Source organism: Eleginops maclovinus, chromosome 22 (genome assembly GCF_036324505.1).
Source record: "Eleginops maclovinus isolate JMC-PN-2008 ecotype Puerto Natales chromosome 22, JC_Emac_rtc_rv5, whole genome shotgun sequence".
In the NCBI taxonomy this organism is placed as follows: domain Eukaryota; kingdom Metazoa; phylum Chordata; class Actinopteri; order Perciformes; family Eleginopidae; genus Eleginops; species Eleginops maclovinus.
The window spans coordinates 4452764-4474097 of NC_086370.1; the positions used below are offsets into that span (position 1 = coordinate 4452764).

Below are 21334 nucleotides of genomic sequence, written 5' to 3' on the forward strand. Positions count from 1 at the left end.
ATATATTTCAATATCTAATTTACTTAATTTAATTATGTTCACGGGTTATTGAAGCACATTTCCATCTTAACTTTGTATTTACTTAACACAGTTATTGTGATTTACTGAACTCAGGTATTTACTTAACAAGGTGATTTCAGTTTATTTACCAGTTAGTTCAATTTACTAAAGACAAACTAGTTGTATTTATGTTGACTTTGTTTATTGTACTTAACACAACTCAATCCTCAGCATTTCACATCACCTGACTATAATGCAAACCATGTGTGTACAGTATGTATGCCCACCGGAACTTTTATCATATGTGTGTTTCCACAGGAGAATGTGTCTCTGGCGGACATCCTGTCACTGCGGGACTGCTGTCTGTGTGAGGACGAGGTGTGGGCGGTGTGTGCAGAGTGTGTCCTAGCGCTGCAGAGCATCCGACCCTCCCACCTGTTCCACACGCTGTGCATAACGCCGGACACTCTGGCCTTCAACGGTCATGGGAACGTTTGCTTCATGGAACAACTCAGCGGTGAGTCCACAGCACTGACACACTCAACTGCAATTATGAAACCCCTTTCAGGACTTTGTAAACCCCTTAGTTTGCACTTTTTGCCTTATATTTTTATCTGTTTATTTTTATCTTCGCCAAGGACATTGGGTTTTCATTGCAGTTTTTTGGTCAGAATTTTGTCAGCAGGATTACAGAAAGAAATCACTGCCCTGTCTTTATGAAACTTTGTTCAAGTATGAAGCACAGGCCATTTCGTTTTGGAGTTGATCAGAATCACAGAGCGGATACATGCCGACTTGTTGATATTTTTGGGATAGAGTATTTGGCTTTGGCAAAGGTCCACGCTCTCCAACTACTACAGTTATTTATATTTTTTCTAGCTTAACCCTTCATGGGCCGAAAAACCATTTTTGGTAACTTCCGCACACACCAAACATGGCGTCCCCCCGCGACTCAGTGAGTTTGAGAAGCATGTGGTTTTCTCCCAGCCAATAAGCGAAGATCATCATTCATTAGAAATGACTCCACACCCCACCCTAGTGATGAACATGCATCTGGTTTCAGAGCAGAGCTGGACGTATTCTTCCAAGGGAGGGTCAGGTTCTGAGATGTGTAGTTTCTCTGTGGCATTGTATATAATTGAAGTGCCTATGTTATGCTATTATGTTATAAAATGAATGTTTCTTTCACCTTTATAGGCATTTTTCTTGTATTTCTTATAAAAACACTTCTTGAAATTATTTTTACTACAAACAGGCAAGGAACCATGTATGGTAAATTCATTGACCTTGATTTACTACATGAAAATGAAAAAAAAAGAAAATTGTCAAACAAGTAAAAAGGTCTTGTTATGTCCTCCAATAACACTCTTGGGTTGAAATTTTGTATTTCAAAGTATTTCAACGACTGCCCTATAAAGGGCTACATGTTTGGTTGTCTGTAAATCAAAGTCAAAGTCAAAGTTCACTTTATTGTCAAAGTTTCCACATGTGTTATACATACAGAACATTGAAATAGCGTTTCTGTCAGTCCCACAGTGCAAATATAAAAGAACATATAACATAAAAAGATAAAGCCTAGAGAAAAAAGGGTGGGTAAAAAGGGGTACACAAAACAAAACTAAGTAATATATACATATGTTCGACACAATCAACACAGTTTGACGGTAGTGCAAGTAGTTCTTTAGTGCAAAAAATTGAGTTTTTGCTTGAAGAGAAGGCATCGTTTTCTTTCTTCTTTCTCCTTGATCTGTGTCAGTTTCAATTATCAAGTCCTTGCTCGAAAACACATCAGCGTCTCATTGGATCGATAAGGTTTTGCCCAGGTCTGTTCTGATTGCACACACAACATCTTCCTTCAGGCTTTTCCCCAACTAATGAAAAGCATCCTACCTAGCAATTATCCGTCACCTCTTGTTTCGTTCCTTTTGCCATTTCTTTCTATTTCTCATACCCTCTCTATAAATTCAAGCATCGATTGCCAGTGATGGAGGTTGCTAGGGGGGTCGTTGTTGTGGCAACTGCTTGGTAAGTCTATGCGCAGTCAACCTCCAAACACATATGATCAAATTACCACATTACACGGCCAGAATAGAATTAGTGTTTTATCCGTTTTTCTATCCAGGCACACATCTCCCACCAGTACTAGAGAGCCTTTGAAGAGATGCTTTGATTGCTCTGTCAGCTAAAGTCCTTCGCGGCTTCATCTGTTGTCACGCTGCTTTATCAGATCATGTTCAATCCTCCGGCTGTGATTCATCCTGTGGATAAAAACAGAGCCTACATTTACCCTTCTCATGTTCATTCTGAACACACAGTGCCTAAATCATTCATCACAACACTTTGCTCTCACAGTTTCCCGTTAATTCCATTTTAATTGAGCTCTTTGTGCGATTGGGATGACATTTCAGTCTTTCGTACTATTCTCTGGCCAATCCCGTGCTCGTACTGAAACACGCTCTTCATATGCGGCAGAATAGTATTTTACTGAGGGCAGTGAACGCATCAGCAATGTACCAATTGGCCAACCCAGTCTCACACATAAACGTGTAATAGATACGTTGGTCCACAGGGCAAGACGTACTCATTTAACGAATAACCCTCTCAAGACGTGACATGGATACGTATTTTTTTGGTATATATTTCTAATGGCCAGTTCCCATGTCACGTGATCGTCAACTTTCCCAGCGTAAAAAGAAAACAACATGGTGGACACCGATGGTAAAAACCAAATAATAATAACGAACACAATATAAGCTTTATTTTGAAATGGAAATGAACAAAAAAGGGACGGTCGGATGAGCTGCTCCAACTTTTTGACTCTCTTCCTCACTGATGGCGAAAAGTCCGACATTATACAATAAAAATTAAGAAGAAAAAACAATAATTGTGACGCTGAAGGGCTTCCCAGTGCGTTTGAAAGTAACGCCAAGATGGGATCCTGACCAAACGTCAATATATGACAAATTGGTAGTGAGAATATGTTACTTCCAGGTGTATGCAACGACAGCTGCGTCCTTGACAGCTGAAATCTAAGTGATAACTCCAAGACCGGAAATACCGTGAGAACTGACGAGCAGCGTGCAGAGCATACGTTTGCCTGGCGAGACCTGAAGTAATCTCCGTAATATCTATCAAACTATAGATCCTACACAGGACCAGCCCACTGGACTTAGATTCTGAAAGTAGAATATACACGTCTCGCCAGAAATGTAGTCTTGAAAGGGTTATTCGTTAAATGAGTACGGCTTGCCCTGTGGACAAACGGAGCTAGGTAGATAGAATCGGAGGATGAAACCCTCTTTATTGTCACATACATGCACACAGCAGAGCACACACAGTGAAATTGTCTGCATTTAACCCATCGTAGTGCTAGGAGCAGTGGGCAGCTATTGTGCAGCGCCCGGGGAGCAATGGGGAGGGGGGGTTGGAGGTGTCCGGTGCCTTGCTCAAGGACACCACAGCAGACACTAGGAGGTGAACTGGGACCTCTCCAAGTAGCAGTCCACCCTCCATATTTTCAAGTCTGTTCGGGGACTTGAACCGGCGACCCTACGATTACCAGTCCAAGCCCCTACTTACTGAGACGCTGCTGGACTAGCTATTACATGTTTATGTGTGAGACTGGGTTGAATTGGCGCAACATTTGGCCCACTGAGGGGTTTTCACTTAAAGATGACAAAAACAATCCAAAGCTGATCAATTTCTGATTCCATTTTGTTGATAATTATTACATTGATTATTTTTCCATTGATGGTAAAGAAAATGGTGTTTCCCAAATATGAAAGCTTTAAATGTCTTGTTCTGTCCAAAGATACTCCGTTTAATGTCGTCAGATAGTAAAGAGACCTGAAATTATTGACATTTAAGAATCTGGAATAAAAAGATGCTGTTTACCATTTTAAAATATACTTTATCTGATACATCGCCTAGCTGTTCCAATTGTAATACAAACTGGACTTTGTGATCAGCCTTTTTGGACAGTGTGTTGAATCAGCAATATTGCTCAGCTCATATTACCTGTTGTGCTGAATTGTGGAGGCATGCATGACTCACCACGCTCACACCATCACACCCTTTCTTTTTACTGTGCTGAAGGTTGTCCTGGCTACAAAGGGATGCAACATGTTTCAGCCTCTTTGGGAGGAGATAGAAAGCATTGGAGGAGTGGATAGGAAAAAAGTAAAGAGGAGAGGAAATCAGTAAATGAGAGGAGGTAGAGGTTAAGACAGAGGAGGAAAGGAAAAGATCACGGGAATAAAAGTTCACTTTTTAGAGCCAAATAAAGGGATGGAGGGAGGTTTGGAAGGAGTTGAGTGGAGATTAATTGGAATGGAAGGGTAAAGGGAAATGACAGGAGACTAGAATAAAGGGGATAAGGAAAATAGGAATTTAAGGAGACGTGGTGAAGGAAAGGGGAATGTGAAGGAAGTGTAAACTAAAAGGAATAAAGAGGATACAAAAGAAAAGAGGAAAGGAGGAAAGGAAGTTAAAGAATTTGCAAGAAGAATTTAAATGTTTGGGAAGTAAATTTAAAATAGAGGAGAAGAGTATAAAGGACAAGTAAAACAGATGAGTGGAAACAAATGGGAAAAGAGGAGATTAAGGATGCAACCAATTATCTCTTCTTCTGATGATTAATCTGCTGATTTTCTCCATCAGTCGAAAAGCTATTTAGTCTTTATAAGGTTTAGAAAATGGTGTTTCCCAAAGAGGAGACTTTAAATGCCTTACTTACTCTGTTTACTGTCATCAAAGAGTAAAGAGACCTCAGATTTTTTACATTTAAGAAACTGGAATTAGAGAATTATGACTTTTGTTTAAAAAAAACACCTGATCTGATACATCGCCTTTCAGAAAAGTTGCAGATTCTTTTCAGGAGTTGACCAGTGATCAATTTATTCTTAGCAGCTGTAGAGAGCAAAATAAAGAGAAGGAAACTGAAATAAGAGATGTGACAAAAGGACTAGAGAGCAAAACTAAAGGAAGGATAAGAAGGACAAGAGGAGAAGTGAGAAGATCAGTGAGAAAGAAAGGTGAAAGGGAAGGATAGAACAAGAAAAGAGTTGAGATAAATAAGGCTAAGGAGGAGAGGAGAAACGGAGATCTGCTAGCCTCACTACACCTGGGTGTGGAAAATCATAAATCCAGGCAAACCCAGATCTGTCATGACCCACTTTACCCCCCCCCCCCCCTCATCCTATAACTCTCAGTACAACCTCTCTTGCCTTTTGCCTCCAATAGAACTGTTCTGATACCATTACTAGAATCACTTCTGATTCAACGCAAGATCTGGTATCTTAGAGCTTACAAGTCTATGCACTGATCTGATAATTAGTTATCAATGATTAGCACATCACCGCTACCTAGAACACGTTTTACCTGTTACCTGATCTGTACATCTTGCCAGATTGGGTGCTGACCATGTACAGAAGGATGAAAAGGAAGTGACATGTTTCAGTCGTTAGCTATGTCCACCCTCAGTTCAGAAAAACAACACTGCATGCTAAATCAATGATGGAAGTAGCTTGTTAGTAGTTTCACGTGGTTGTATACAGAGAATTGGATACAGTGTTGGAGGCCAGGCCCTGTTCATTCCTATTCAAATTGAAATATGCCTTACTTTCAAGAGCAAAAGCACCTGCATATGGGCCCATCTACAGTAGAGTGGGCACCAGTGTTTTCCATCACCCCTGCATGCAATCCAAAGCATCATTGCAGATATTGGATCAGTCAAATGAAAAGAGAGGGAGAATTTATTGGATTAAGGCCCTAATGATTTAAATAAGGGATATTCAAGTGATCATAATGGGTAGTCGATTTACCAGACGCTTCTTTCCCATTGTCAATTGGAAAAAAATGTAATTAATTTTGGACAATGATGTCACAGACTGACACAGAAGCAGTATGACCATTTTGCAGACAGGAAAATTAGCTTCATCTTCCTGAGCACTTCCTGGGGGCTTAAATTGCACATGCCCAGCCCCAATCAGGCAGGTGCTAGAGGAGGGTGTATCGTTACCTAGCAATATTTAACACTGGAAAGTTGGAGGTTGATCTGAACCAGGCCATAGAACAATGACAGCGATTATAGCGTACTATACAGCTGTTAAACGAATGGTCGATGGAAAGGTTAAATGGACTGTATATGCAGAGCTTTTTTCAGTTTTTGTGACCTCATAAAGAGCTTTTACAAATACAAGATGGCATATACCATTGGCCATGCCATCAGGAGCAATTGGGCTAAGTATCTGGTCGATATGTTCACCGCATGGGGTGAGGTAAATCAATACTATATGGTTTTTAGGCAGGTATTGGTCAGGAAACAAAAGGTCAATGTCAGTTTTATGTACCCGTGTCCCCTGCTCATAGCCAGCATGAGCAGTGCCCTATTTGAGGAGGAAGACGAAGAAGAGGATGCGTCACTGCTCCTCCGCGGCTACTTCATCTTCTGATCCGCGGATAGCTCCTGTCTTGTCTGTCAGGGATTATCTCTGACACAAATTATGCCAATGAAGGAACACAGCTGCTCTATCTCACTGGACCATTGTTCTTTAGAATATCCCTCTGACTTTCATCTCATTACGGTAGATTCTTAGCAAGTGGGTTAAAGCACAGAACTGTCATGAACATACATCATAGTGCTCACATCAAATGCACTGCTAGCTTCCTTTTTGATGACTTCATAATATTCTTTTCAGTGCAGTTAATAGGTGTGTTTTCAACCTTGCAGATGATCCAGAAGGTTCCTTCGTGCCTCCGGAATATGACAACACGGGAAGCACGTTTGAGGTGAGAGATGCTAAGTCTTCTTATAGACCTTATTTTGGTCACAGTTGCACCACTACCCCTGGGAAAGTACAGCGCAGTCACAGGCACCTTGGTGAAGTTTGCTAAGAGTCTGTTTGTCCTCTTACCTCACCTATAATCATCCATATAAGCCAACCATCATTCAGCTACCAATTAACCTCTGTCACCTCTACCTGATAATAGGTAAGAGAAAGAAGGCAGTACTGTAACATGCATGGACTGTACTTTTTTGGGGTTAATAGTATGAAGGTTAGTACTTTTTCTGCATCTGTTTTTTGGATCAGGTCTATATCTGCTTGTTTTAAGCACATTAGGTTTGTTTAGGTTTCTTTTACGGTTATATTTCTAACTAAAAATGTTGACCTTCTGTAGTTAAGATAAGATAAGATGGACCTTTATTGATCTCCTTAGCGAGATTCAGCTGTCCTAGCACCAACAGAATGAGACAGAAACACAGATAGTACATAAGGGATAAAATAAATACTGAAAATATAATAAAATAAGAATAAACATGTAGTAATTTTATGAATAGAAATCACAAAAATGACATGAGTTAAACTCAGAACAGGTGAATGTACATATACACAGATATGTAGACAGGTGAAATATCTATGTAAATGATATCTTAGTTGATAAATTATTCTATATTAAATGTTTTATTATTTTATTTTATTATTTTTATTATTTTATTATTTCTTTACTGTCCTATTTTTCACTCTTTTAAATATATATATATATATAGATATATATTTACCCTGTTGCTGCTTGAAACTCCTAAAGGTATTTTATCTTAAATTTGCGGGCAGCACTTGCCAATATACTCAATAACTGACATCATATAATATTAATTTAGCTGACGCTTTAATGCAAAGTAAGAAAGTACATTGAACCATGTGAATTCAACCTGAAAAGTACAATTTAAATCAACCTGATGTATTCAACAAGCAGACAGGCTGAACTGCTTGAAGTATTACATAAATGCTGTGTCAAATAAAGATTACACTTTTAAAATGTTTATATTATTGTATGGGCCAACATTTTTAGACACTACATGTGTCATTTGAGTCTTGAAGGCAATCATTTTTGCTGAAGTTAATGGGACTTGTTTGAAAAAATTGTTGTTTCTCTGTACAAATGTACCATGAAAATAAATAAATCCAAAACGTAAATCAATCTGGAGTAGAGTTCTGCCACCGAATTTAAAATAAACCTTGCATTTTAATGTAGTTAATGTAACTTTCTGTTAAAATCCCCAATATGTCTAACAAACAAATACCGTCTTCTGCTTCCCGTGTTTTTTCCAATGTGTTTTTCCCAAGGGAGATATTACGGGTTGGCGAGGTAATGGTGAAAGCAAAACAGAGGTTAAGACCTTCAGCTGAGTGTTTACGCTTCTATTTTGGTGACCCACACTGGGATCCGTCTTGCACATGAGCTTACCACATAAGTACGGGTGCAGTCCACTTCAAATGTAGGGAGTGATGATTATGTGAACTCAGAAGCGCCTGGTTCAAATCCGCTGCTGCCTCACAGCTGACCATAATATCCCCTGTGGCTGCAGCAAGGCAAAACAAAAGCTCTGTCATGACAATTACTACCCAAAATGGTAAGAGTTCTGTTCTCCTAGCCTTTGCATGGATTCAGATCTCTGTACTTGACTGTGTTTTCTCCTCCTTTATCACCGGCTGCAGGGCCATGTTTACTCTCTGGGCTCCACGCTCACTGCTGCACTGAACTTTGTCATCGAGCCAGAGCTGGAGGCAGAGCTGGGGGAAGAAATTCAGAGGCTGCTGGAGCAGATGCAGGAGGAGAAGCCGGAGGACAGGCCTCTCCTGCAGGTATAAAAAAACACTGCTGACTGTTCTTAACTGCCAGAATGATTTATAGAAAGGTGTGAAGATGTGTGTGTGGAATAACCTCTTTCGAGAACTCTTTCGAGCAATTTGGTTGTCATGGTAACAAGAGAAAGAGGAGTGAATTTTCTGAAATATAATCGTTTCAAGTGTTTGTTTGGTTGTTCTGTTGGCTTCTCACAATAGGCCTTTTGATAAGAATTTAGTTTTTTACAGGTCCTTAACATTTCTTAAACACATCAGTTACAGGGGTTCCTTTTTTCAGTTAAAGCTTTTCAACTCTCGAGCATTTCAAGTTGGGATAGTGGTCTGTGTTTCTCAGAAAGTCAACAACACAGGAGACACTGCATCTGTTTCCAATCAGACTGTGTAACGGAGACGTTGACACATTGTCTGCCTGTTGATTTTTATATAAGGAAGTGGATCCATTTGCCTGTCCATATAGCATGAGCAACATGGCGAACGCTAGCTGCCTGGCTTACGTTACTGTCCAAATTAAGAAACAGCATTAAGAATCCGCGGGAAACTCTGATGTCAGTGCTGTGATAAGTAAGGGATCATTTGCAGCGAGGCCGTCATCAACGAAAAAAACGCCTGGAACGGCATCGACAACAACATAACTTAAACAGACAGCAGCACTGATCGAGGTTTTCTGTAACTGTCCAAGTCGGTTCACATTTTCTTTTCCATGAACCAGGCTTTAAACATCCAGTGTTCCTGTTATGTTTACTTCCTGCTCCTCTTCTTCTGCTGTTACCTTTACTGCTTACTTCCTGTCTGTTTTCTTCTGTTGATTTCTCTTTAACCTCTTTTCTTCTCTCCCTTGTTCCTCCTTAGCAACGGTCATTATTTTGATTAGCAGTGGTGTGTTATTGAGTAGTATTACATGGCTTAGTTGAATATTCGATTCTGATTGGTCAATTTGGACTTTTCAGAGGACAATATGACAGTAGCACAGACTGTTGTTAAGCACTATAATGACTGTTGCTATGGAGGATCAAGAGAGAAAGGAAAGAGGTTAAAAGACGGACCGTTCAACGTCAGATAAATGAGCAGAAGCAGACAGAAAGGAAGTAAACACTAACAGGAACACAGTACGGGCTCGGTAGTGTTTAAGGACTTGTTAGTTGAAAAAAAACTATGAACTGACTTGGAGAGTCACAGACAACTTGATCAGAGCTGCCGTAAAGTTGTTGTTATCCTAGTTCCAGCTGTTGGTGTGCCTTGGAACACCCTTCAGGAAGATCAAGATCCATCCGCTTCGCGTCAGGGTTCATGATCACCCTGTTAGGGGTTCTTTTCCAATAATGGCCGCCTCTCTGCACACTATCCCTTACCTAACAACCTCTGAAATGTCCAAATTGACCAATCGGAATCGAGTATTCAACTAAGCCGTGTAATAAAGGCAGAGTACAACAACCAGACAGTATTGATAAGTAGGCAGGTTTACTACTTATTGATGTAGCTTAGTCGGAAAAATGTTTCGTTATCACTGTTCGCCTTCACCTTCTCCATCAACGAGGCTCTTTTGTCAGGTAGAGTTTGTACAGTTCCCACAATTGCTAGCTGGGGATCGCTACTGTTGCTATTTTGTTGAGTTAGCAGTTAGCAAAATGCGCTCTGGAAGTCAGTGATGCAGTCGATGTCTGTGGCTAACCCAAACACAGACGCTTTAATACAGCCATTACAATGTGCAATCAACATATACTTTATAAAGATTGAAGCTAAATAAAGGGAACTCTATTGCCATTTTAAGACATTTAGCCAAGTAAAGGCCCATCTCTTTCCCAATGATTTTAAGAGATGCTTTTATTACCCCTTGATCAGAATACTGTAATGCTTTGTATGTGGGTGGAGAACAGTCGTGTCTTTGTTATCTGCAGTTGGAACATATTCCAACTGGGAAAGGAAAGTGTGATCACATAACGCCAGTATTGGCCTCCTTCCACTGGCTTCCTGTCAGTTTCGGGCTTGAATAAGATATTGCTTGAGAATAAAGATGTGGGCTGGATCCACCTTCTCGGCTAACCAGCTGCTTGTGGATGTTCAGACATTCGTATGAGGAAAAAAAAGGGGTGTATCCTTAACAATGGCTGCCCGCAATCCTTGGAATAGCGTATCTATTCATTTAAAGCTGAGACAAGCTGCTGCCATTCAATCTGAGTTCAGCTTCGAACCTTGACTTTCACTTTTGTGGAGCCGCAATTATTTTATGAAAAGGTTTGTTAATGACTTGTAATAAATAGTACCAATACACTTTATTTTAGCAACCACAAAGGATTTCCAAAATACCTTTAAAAAAATGGGCAAAAAGATACACCTAGTCATCCTGAGCAAGAGGATGGGGTCAGCCCTGGTAGGTAATTATGGATGAGAGACCGCTAGGGACATTTTCAGAAAAACAATTCACATACAGATATAAAACACCCTCACAAAACTGGAACAAATTCTCTCATTTGAAATGTGAAACGCTCTCATGAATACTCAAAAGATGTCAAACTGTCACACACATGTAAATGTCTATTATATACACAGAAAACCAAGAGACCACTACACAATTTATTTGTAAATCTTTATCTCTACATGTATGGCAGCCATTCCAGTGTCTGTTGAGTTCAACTCTCAGTAGTTTATTTAACTCAAAGAAATGAAATCGCAAAACCAGAGAAACTGATAATACTGAAGTGGTCTCTTAATTTTTCCAGAGCTGTATATGTAAGAAATGCTCTCGAATACCCATGTTAAAGGCTGTCATATTCACATGAAACACAATTATGTCTGTCTCTTTCTTTTAAATCTATTTTTCTCTCATGACTGTTAAATTATCTCATTGGCACTGTATGTAGTGAGTCAGCGCTCTTTAGTAACTTCGAGTTGAAATGCTGTGTCAGGGCAAATCACTCAGTCCTACACTACAACTTCTATCCTAATATAAACATTCGCATTATAATGTTGTTGTTTTTCTATTTCAAATATTACACATTTCTGATTAATACTCCCACAGGACATCCTCTGTCTGGCTGAAGCAAGGCTGTCTCATACCTCCTCTACAGCTGTGTGCCGGAAACTGTCTTCTGTTGGGCGGCGCGTGCTCTCCATAGAATCAGTGTCAACCTTTCAAGGTGCTTTTTATCATCTTAATTACCACGTCACTGTTTGACCTGTGCTGCGACTCCTCCTGGCTTTAATTGCTTTCTTTGCATATCCACAGACGGACAGGAAAGCTCCTGGGAGGCGAGGTGGCAGCATCCAAAACCCAGATGTCTGCTTAAGAGAATGAGCTCTGACGATAACACCAAAGACCAGTGTGTTGAGAGTTCTGTTAGAGCTAACGGACTGTCCAGGCAGCAGGTAGGTGTCAGTGTTTAGCTGTAACCATTTTTAGGAAGCTGCTGCTATGTTGAATAAAGGGTTTTAGTATTTGCAGCAAACAGTTGGGACTTTGTTAGACTGATCCATCAGCAAAGCAAAAATTGAAATCTTTTTTTTTTAGTTTTGAGACGGTGATACAAATTTGTTAATCTGGAGCCTACTGTACAATGTGTTCTCCTTTTCCTTTTGTAAGTTATACATTTATAAGATATATACTAGGAAATGATAAAGAATCAGATTATGATAATGCTTCAATGTCAGATCAAGTCAGAAATGTTTCTTGCATCACAGTAACTCCATTTGCAACATCAAACAAGGACAGACATTAAGACACAATACAAGGAAACAAACATTTAACATACAATCAAGATCTCAGCTCCCATCCTTAATAAATCCAACCTTTCGGGACAATAGTAAAAAAAAGTTGGTCTGGACCCTAATCTGTACAATATGCTTTCTGTTCCCCAGAAAAACAAGAAATCACAATCAATAAATGAATCAATAAATAATCAGATCAGTAAGAGAAATTGATAAAGGAACAGGGAAAACTGCAATATTACAACAGCAGATAAAGTGAGGGAAAAAAGAATGATGGATACAATATTTTTAACTCCCATCCGTAATAAATAATTGATAAGTAAATAATACTTTTTCGGGTGATGGTAAAACAAACAAAGAGTCCTGAACCTTTCTTTTTTCAACTCATCAGGAATCAATAAATACATCCTTTAAGTAAAATCCTTAATAAGTTCATGTATGTGGGATGTGGTAGAAAAAACTCAGGAGCCTTCAATATGTTCTCTTTTTCCACCCAATCATTGATCAGGAATCAATGATTGAATCCAGAATCCAGAATCAGATCCAAAAAAGGAATCGATCATTTGTATTGATCAAATCTTATTAATTCCAATCCATAATAAATAATTTCAGGGCCTTGGTGAAAGAATCGTTCATCTTGAGCTTCTATATGTTCTCTTGTTAAACCCAACTATTTATCGGAAAATGATAAATAGTAATAGGGTTCATTTTTGCATTCCGTTGAATTAAATGACTGTATTCTCACTCTCAATCTGCAGGTGTGCCAGGGCTGGGACTCCTCTTTGTGGGCGGAGGATATGGAAGGTGATGGAGACTGCATGACCCTGGCAGATGAGCTGGACTGCCGGTCCCACAACATCTCCCCGGTGCGGAGGAGAGTCCAGCAGAGGCAGAACAGAGGGAGGGGGGCTCTGAACCGCTCCTGCTCGGTCCCAGACTCCAACAACCCCCCCTGTCTCTCCCCTCCAACTCACGGAGATATCAGCGTACCCGTGTCCGACCTCACGGAGATCGGAACGGATGAACACTTGAGCTGTGAGTCCATGTGGAGCAGCAGAGGTCCGAGACTGGATCGGGGCAGGTCCTGTGAGTCTTACCCCCGTAGTTACACCGAGGATTACACAGAAGAGTCCCGAGGATCTGAGGACGCTGCAGAGACTTTATGCAGTGGGGAAACAAAGACCCAAGGGTGCAATGATTGTGATTCTAAGGACTGCACCCAGGATTCAGCCTCTTCCTGTACTTCCTGTCAGGAGCTGGACATGGAACAGGACTCTTCTGAGGAACAGAGCTCGTTGAACCACAGCCTCTACATTCCCAATAACTACATGACCAAAAGCATGCTGTGCCTAAATGAAGAATCCCAGGATGAGGTGAGGCAGTGCCAGGTGGTGCTCAGACCTTCGAGTCTTGTCTAGTGATTTAATACTATAGTGTTAGCATTTTATCACTCCCAGTTCCCTCGTAGCTACTGTCTGTCAAGGTTTTTTCAACATGTTTTGGGTTAGATGCCAGAAATAAGGTCAGTAATTGACACAACTTAAGAGATTTTCAAATGTTTTTCCACAACATAAAAAAACGAACATTTAGCTTAGCCTTTAGCTTAGCCTTTAGCTTAGCCTTTAGCTTAGCCTTTAGCTTAGACATTTGACTGTGGTGTTGTTTGTTTATAGTCTAACGTTAGTTTTGTTGATTTAAAATCTGGAGATTTTGTATCATAAACATTGGTTATGGCCAATGAGCTTATTTTCTGCAATATTCCGAAAGAGAAATAGAAAATCCCATTGCTTTTTGTCAAGGAGACATATGGAGTTCTAACTTCCAGGTCAGCGTACAAAAATAAGTCATCACTGCACAGCTTTATTGGAGGCCCACTAAAACGTCTTTCTGTTAATAAGAGTAGCTGTGAAAGAGAAACATAAAAACAAGAAGCAGTTTTTAAGGTGGTGGCCAGACTCAGTTTAGAATTGGGAAAGTTAATATTAACACGTTTATTTTTAGTCAGGTGTCTTCACTAAAATACCATCAGTAGTAGCTTGAGTTAAGCTAAATAAAAAGCTGTTAGACTGACAAAATATACGGAGGACTACAATCGGAGTGCATATTTGGAGTCCTATGTGACCTAAATATCAACATTTGGTGACTTGCTAACAGATGGCCACACTGTGGGTGATAGGTGGTAAGTAAGCCTATTAATTCCCTCAGGGCTGGGAAATATATTAACACTATCTGATGTAGAGGAATAAGGCTGCATATCACTTGGATTTAGGAGAACGTTATAATAGTGTATTTTCCTGGTTTTAAAGATCTATTACAATGGATGCATATATTTTTTCAAGTTCAAAATGGACATTGAACTTCTCCAAAAATGAACTATGCCCTTTTGTTATAGTCACCTGGAACAAACCTATTCAGAACACGGAATAGTGTTTCACTTCAGCATCTTGTGGCCTAAACGTGTATTAGAACATGGCAACACTTTTTATTGTTTTCACAGGTGAAAAAAAGCAACCTTTTTTTCTCGACCCTGCAAATGATTCAGGAAGATTACTTTGGCAAAAACCTAATTTTCATCTGTTCTTAAGTCATAAATGCAGTAGAAAAAACAACCTTCTTAATTTTCTCTCCAGTGGATCTCTCTGAGAGAGGTACTGACGAGGTGTGGACGGCGGCTGGCGGTTAACGAGCTCTGGGCTTTGTGTTACTCCTGCCTTTCCTCTCTGCAGACCTACATCGATTTTCCAGGTGATTAAACCATTTCATGAAATCAGGAGTGGTTAATATTTCATGCATTAATATCAACCAATCATTTTAGAACTCAACATATAAAGCAAGAGCACTCATCCTTTTGCATATGTTTCTACCTTGTGTTAACCTTAGCACGTTAACAGTCGTGATTCATCTAGAAAATTACGCAAATTAATCACAAGTTGGACCCCAACTTACTCCAGTAATTCAAGCGGGAACCATGAACCATTTTATGAAGTTGCTTAAGAGTGGGACAAAGCACACACGGTCACCACTGTAGGAACTGTACAAATACTAAATGATATTGATGAGCAGCAGTATACTAATATACTAATAAGCGCTGCGTAGCGCACAATATACAGAGAGCAATCCCAATGGCTCTCTGGCTTTATCAATTATCAAGCAAAGTTGCATAAAATGGTCAGACTTTATGACTAATTCAGAAATCATGTTTTGCCAAAGTAAAAATCCCTCTGAACCGGTTCATCATGCATTTCCTAACATAACCCGTGTATTGGTACTATCTTTATAACTCTGTACCAGTGTTCAATTTTCTTCTGTTCATCATGTGCAAGACTTACTTTGTGTTGCCAATAATTGTTCTGATTTATTTCTTTTCCATCAGCCTATCTATGCCTGGACACGATGCATGTGGGCTGTGAGGGAGAAGTACTTTTCTTGAAACCTAAAAACATAGGTGGGTTTACTTTATTGTCCTACGGTGTAGTCTTCGGATCTGTCTTTTGAAATGTTATAAAAGTAAATCACGTTTTTGGAGGCTGTTGTACCTTTTCCAATAATGGTCTTTGCAGGATCCAAAGATGAGTTCTATCTTGCTCCTGAGTATCAACAACATGGGATTGTGACTGAAAAGGTTTGTGAAGCCAAACTGCCTTCATTTATTTTACAAACTCATTTTCTCCGATCATTTGTTTTTGTTCTAAGTTTTCCCTCTTACATTCTCTTCTGGCTTGGCTCAGGTTTGTGTGTATGGGGTTGCTGCTATTCTCTGGGCTGCAGCCAAATACAGTTTATCACCTTATCAAAAGCTGGCGATGCCTCGCAAGCTGAAGAGACTGCTGCTGGAGATGGCGAAGAGGACGCCGATTGAGAGACCTTCCATCGCCATGGCTAAAAAAGTATTATTTATAAATTAACATTTTATTTCACAAACATGCGTTGTTCCCAGGCTGCAACTTTCCTGTTCTAAAAAGTGAAGAACAATTCAGACTGCATTTAACTTGCATTACTTTTAATATACAGCAGGTGGCGACTCCATCAATTTGATAGAAGTCTATAAGAAAATGATCATACTTCTCATTTGTGTAATTAATTTGTTAAACCTTTTCCTTTTGAGTTTTCAGTATGATGTTCATTTTTTAAATGATGGTCTTTTTTAAAAGTTAAAAAGACAATAAAGCAAAGTATGTGTTAGGGCACGTCTAATTTGGGATTGACAGGAAGCTACAATTTACCCAGAAAAGATTCTGCTTGGAATATCTAGATAACAGCTGGGGTGCACAAACTTTCTACCATGCTTGTCTCATCTAATTTTGATTCACATACTCTAACTTAACTCTGTGACAACTTCTCTAGCCAAAAGCTTTGCTGAGTTAATCACAATCATAATCTGTGACTAATCATAAGATGGAGATAAAAACGGAAGATGAAAAAAATAGTATTTTGTTTTGTTTTGGAACGAGATGATAATAATAAAGACATGAAAGATATAACAAGGTGGTAAAAGAAATCAGAAGTTTTTTTACTTGATCGACGAAGCTGCTGTGGTGACCCTCAAACTTTGCAATGTGATTAATTGGCATCAATTACCGCACAAGTTAACCCTGTAAGTCCTTTTCATTTTACATTGCAATATTAAAACATTTCCATAAAACCGAACAAAAAAGTGAAAACTCTTTTGTTTCTGCACCAGAAGCTTCCTACAACAACATCTGAAAAGGCAAAAAATTGTTTTTCTATATTTGGGCTTTACAGGGTTGACGGGGACAGCCCTTGTTTTTGTTTTAAGCTCCTTGTTATAATGCAGACAAAACAGCAAGCTTAACTGACATTTTCTCCTAGAAAAAGTAAAAGCACAAACGCATTTTATTCGTACTTTATCTTGCCCTTCTGTCTTTTTTGTTGTGCTCTTGAAAGCACTTGCAATTGCATATCATTTTAGAAAAAGTGCCTTATAAATACAACCTGATTAGATTTTTGCATATCAATGGGCACAACTTTAAAGAAGAGCTATTTTAAATAGACCTATTCTTTTCAGAACATCGCTTGCTATTTAAATAAAGAGAATCCAATTTGTTTAGTGCTTTTGTCAACAGAGACTCGCCTAACAACTTCCATGGTGTACCTATTGTTATGCTGTCACTCATTTTGTAAGAGACATTCATTATTCAAATACGAGATGTTTAATTATTGCCACACTTGTGTGAAGTGTGCTCTGTACTGTTATCACTATTGTTTCCCTGTGGATCTGTTTCAGTGCTGTCGTGACTACTTATCCTCTCAAGGGATAAATGCTGAGACTGTGTGGAACAACCTCATCCGCAGAGTTCACCCGGTAAACTTCCCCTTTTCTCCCCTACAGATACATTTACACATGTATGTTTATTTAATGAATAGTACTTATATGAGTTTGATTCTTTTTAATCATCCTTTTACGAGTTACAACATCCAAAAACATTTCCATTAGGAGAAACTCGTTTGCAGCTACAAAAACAATGCAAATTAAAAAAAACACAAATGTCACAAAACACATGCAAATGAAGAATACGCTATATAAACGAAACACTGCAAATTAATAAAGATCTGCAAGAAGCTCACAACACGGACACAAAAAAGTGAAGCACACAGCTGGGATTGGAGCGGTTGTTGAAGTGTGTGTATTACAAACTTGGCCCACTGTCACAAGTTACCTAAAATGTAAGTTTTATTGGCCTATTTGAACAATGCATGATCCCTTCTGATATGATTGCAGATCTGCTTTAAGCTAAGTATTAGTCATTTCAATTATACTGAATATAAAACCACTTCTAAAACAGACTAACTGTACCATCAGTGACAGTTGACCAACTTTACAATCCCTGAACATCAACAAGCGTTCTGACCCAGCTGTGTGCATCACTTTTTAGTGTCACATGGTTTCCATAGTGTTTTGAGCTTCTTGCACTTTTTTTTTTTATTTGTCTTTGCAGCATTTTTTGTTTGCAGGGTTCGTTTATGCAGTACTTTTAGTAAACGCTCTATTTAGGTTTCTAAATGTGCTTCGTTGCTAAGCTGCAGCTCGTTTGGCCTAATCAAAGTTGATTCGGCCGGTGCAGCACGTTTGCATCTTTCGGCCACAGTATACTCTTAATACCCGTACTGATCGGAAAATAAGATCTTCCTATGTTGTAATAACCAATTCTATTTTTTTTTTTTAGACAGCCTTAACATCCATTGATGCAGATGAGTTGAGTGTATCTGAAACCCAACAAAGCACATGTCAAGTGTTTTCACAGAACAGCGGTAGGACATCTTTACTTTGGTATCGATGACCCTCATGCAATATAGTTCACCTTTAAATGTACGGTATATTTTACATGTAATGTGTTACATTTTTGGAAGATGTTATAATCAAGTTAGTAGGCTTCAAGAGGCTTAATTTTAGCCCTGCCTAATTATTATCCTGGATCATTCCAATGAAGCAGTACGGAAGCCCACAGGGGACCTTATTAAATAATGATGTAAAATGAAAATGACATTCAACAACAGCAATTTACTTTCCCACATATGTTTGTGTTTGAGTAAAATATACAATGTTACTTCCCAGTTTGCCTTTTCAATTGACATTCTCGTACAGCAGTTTGTCTTTAAACATGAAATTGTATTACTTTAATAAGGCTTGGGCTCTTGTAAAGTGAAGCTACATTGGTTATGTGTTTTAGTTTATTATAAATTAGATTTCTTACATTTTAATATTGTCTACTGTAAAGAATAACATTTTGACTTAAGTGGTTAAGACGTGGGAAATAAATGTACAACTGCTTCAACAGTCATGCAAACTGGACTATTGGATTTAAATTTAAACTAAAGTAAAATATACATATATAGAAATTGTAATACTATATAGGGTTTATTTTAGTTTAGAGTTAAAATACTTAATAAAGTCCCTATAGATTCCATAGCAGCAAGTCTTCCAAATACTTCCACATCTTTGTGTAGTTAACTGAGGTGCATTGCATGAGACAATATCACAGATATTGTATGGCATTGTTGTAACTGTGTGTAGGATTTGTTCCCATGGCCACTGAGAGCCGTCTGGCTCCTGTGCCTGGCCCTGTTCCCCACAGCTATCCAGTGGACAAGGAATTTCCACTCCCAGAAGCCTTCACTTCCACTGCCACACACTTCACCCCAATCATCCTGACCGATGAAGGGTATTCAGAGGCTGAGAGACAACACCTTGGGGCTTCCATTAAAGGGTATATATTATATGAAAAAGATATCAATCAATCAATCAATCAATCAATCAATCAATCAATCAATCAATCAATCAATCAGATATAAATCTCCTTTTCAGTCATCAAACCTGGCAAAAAAAAAGCTTAATTGGTGTTGTTTATATTTCAGGTTTGAGGATGGATTCAAAGATGGCAGTGAGGAAACGGGCCCGGATTTTACTTCAAACCCTGAGCACCCAACTCGTACACAGACTGAACCAAATGTACATACACAGGAGTCGCCTGTTAATCACGCGAGTGTAACTAAAACCTCCAGCCACGAGACGCTGGACAAGTCTTCTTCTACTCTCCCTGATATTTCCTGTCTTGAAGTCTCTCTTCCTCTGCCGCTACCTGCTCACCTCAGTGGTTATGGTGTTTTCAACAACTATCTCTTCTGTCAGGATCCCATAACAGGACAGCTTTCCTTAGTACCTGTGCAGGTTAGAGCTCCAGAGTCTCTCCTTGGGTTGGATATAAATCTCTCCATGGTTCCACAGCCTTTACAGGGACTAGTCACACTTCCAAAGGGCAAAGATTGTCCATTTATTAATGGTGTTAATATGCCTTTGAGGCCTGAACCCCAGGATTGTTGCCCACCGTCATCCTATTTCAATGGAAGCTCCATTATTTCTGACAGCCCACTGGAGCACAGTATTCCTAGAGCTTACAATGGACAAACAAATCCAGAAAGTGAGTCCAGTAAAGTGCACCCCGCCTTACAGGAGGTGATTAACCTCCTCAAGGGAGAGTTTTCTGTTGATGGGGATCTGGACAATGGACATGAGGAGGATGTCACTATGGGTATGTATCTTTAAAAGACATGTCATATAATTCAATTACTGTTTCTTTCAAATATGTTTTATGTTTTACTGTTTCTAAGTCAAATCTGCAGGAGCAGCATAGAAACGATGGTTATGTGTTGCACCCTAGTTCTAATAGCACAAGTAGAGCCCTCTACTTGACACTATGGGGCTTCAAAAATATGCATGACTTGTCAATATGATTTAATTATGTAAGTCAGGGACACCACTTATATGTTATTAGTGCAGTGACTTCAACCCAGAAACTTGTACAGCAGTAAACTGAAAGCTGTGGAGACCTAAGTGTTTAAAAAATATTCTGTCAACACAAATTGGCTGCTTTCAATTTCTTCAATGATAAAACAAAACCCTGACCCTGACCTCGTCCTGCTTTGACCCATTAACACATTCATTTGGAAAATCAACTTTTTCTCTTTTCCGAGGGGAGTATATCTTCTCTTTGAAGGACCTCCAGTACCAGATGTTTGCCAGCGTTGTGAAGGAGAGGTTCAGTAATCTGTACTGGGAAGACGACTTGTTGGGTGTACTGCACTGCCTGGTGCACTACAGCCCGTCCACACTGTGAGTAGGACTTTGAGACACTTCATCTTCCTTCATTTTGAACACTCTTAGGAAAATGGCAATGGCAGTTGTTGTTTCTGGTCCAAGGCTCTCTTCAAGAACTGTTTACTCAGACCCTTTCTAGACAAAATAACCCACTAATAGCACTAGCACCTGGCTTTTATTTGGAAAATATTAGATTGATGTTCATTCTCCGAAAATGACTCTCATGGATTTGTGTTCCATGTCAGTTCCATTTTGCTTCTGGACTGAATATATATTATTAACAGTTAGACTGCATTAGGAGTTGTACAGATTTCCTGGTGTCAGTATATACTGTTGTAACTTAATAGCTTACAGTTTAGGATTGGTGATT

At 39.3% G+C, this 21334-nt stretch overlaps 1 protein-coding gene across 1 annotated transcript in view; it reads left to right on the plus strand.

Moving 5' to 3' along the window:
• The first annotated feature begins 412 nt into the window (after positions 1-412).
• The window catches only part of LOC134859250 (kinase non-catalytic C-lobe domain-containing protein 1), a 51490-nt gene continuing 30568 nt past the window's right edge, over positions 413-21334 (plus strand). The window contains exons 1-15 of the mRNA XM_063875641.1: positions 413-517; positions 6731-6789; positions 8499-8645; positions 11665-11782; positions 11872-12011; positions 13109-13723; positions 14981-15095; positions 15724-15795; positions 15911-15972; positions 16079-16237; positions 17596-17673; positions 18536-18620; positions 19384-19576; positions 19725-20398; positions 20841-20979. Coding sequence (XP_063731711.1) covers positions 502-517; positions 6731-6789; positions 8499-8645; positions 11665-11782; positions 11872-12011; positions 13109-13723; positions 14981-15095; positions 15724-15795; positions 15911-15972; positions 16079-16237; positions 17596-17673; positions 18536-18620; positions 19384-19576; positions 19725-20398; positions 20841-20979 — 2672 coding nt within the window. The 5' untranslated portion in view covers positions 413-501. The remainder of the gene's footprint in view (positions 518-6730; positions 6790-8498; positions 8646-11664; positions 11783-11871; positions 12012-13108; positions 13724-14980; positions 15096-15723; positions 15796-15910; positions 15973-16078; positions 16238-17595; positions 17674-18535; positions 18621-19383; positions 19577-19724; positions 20399-20840; positions 20980-21334) is intronic.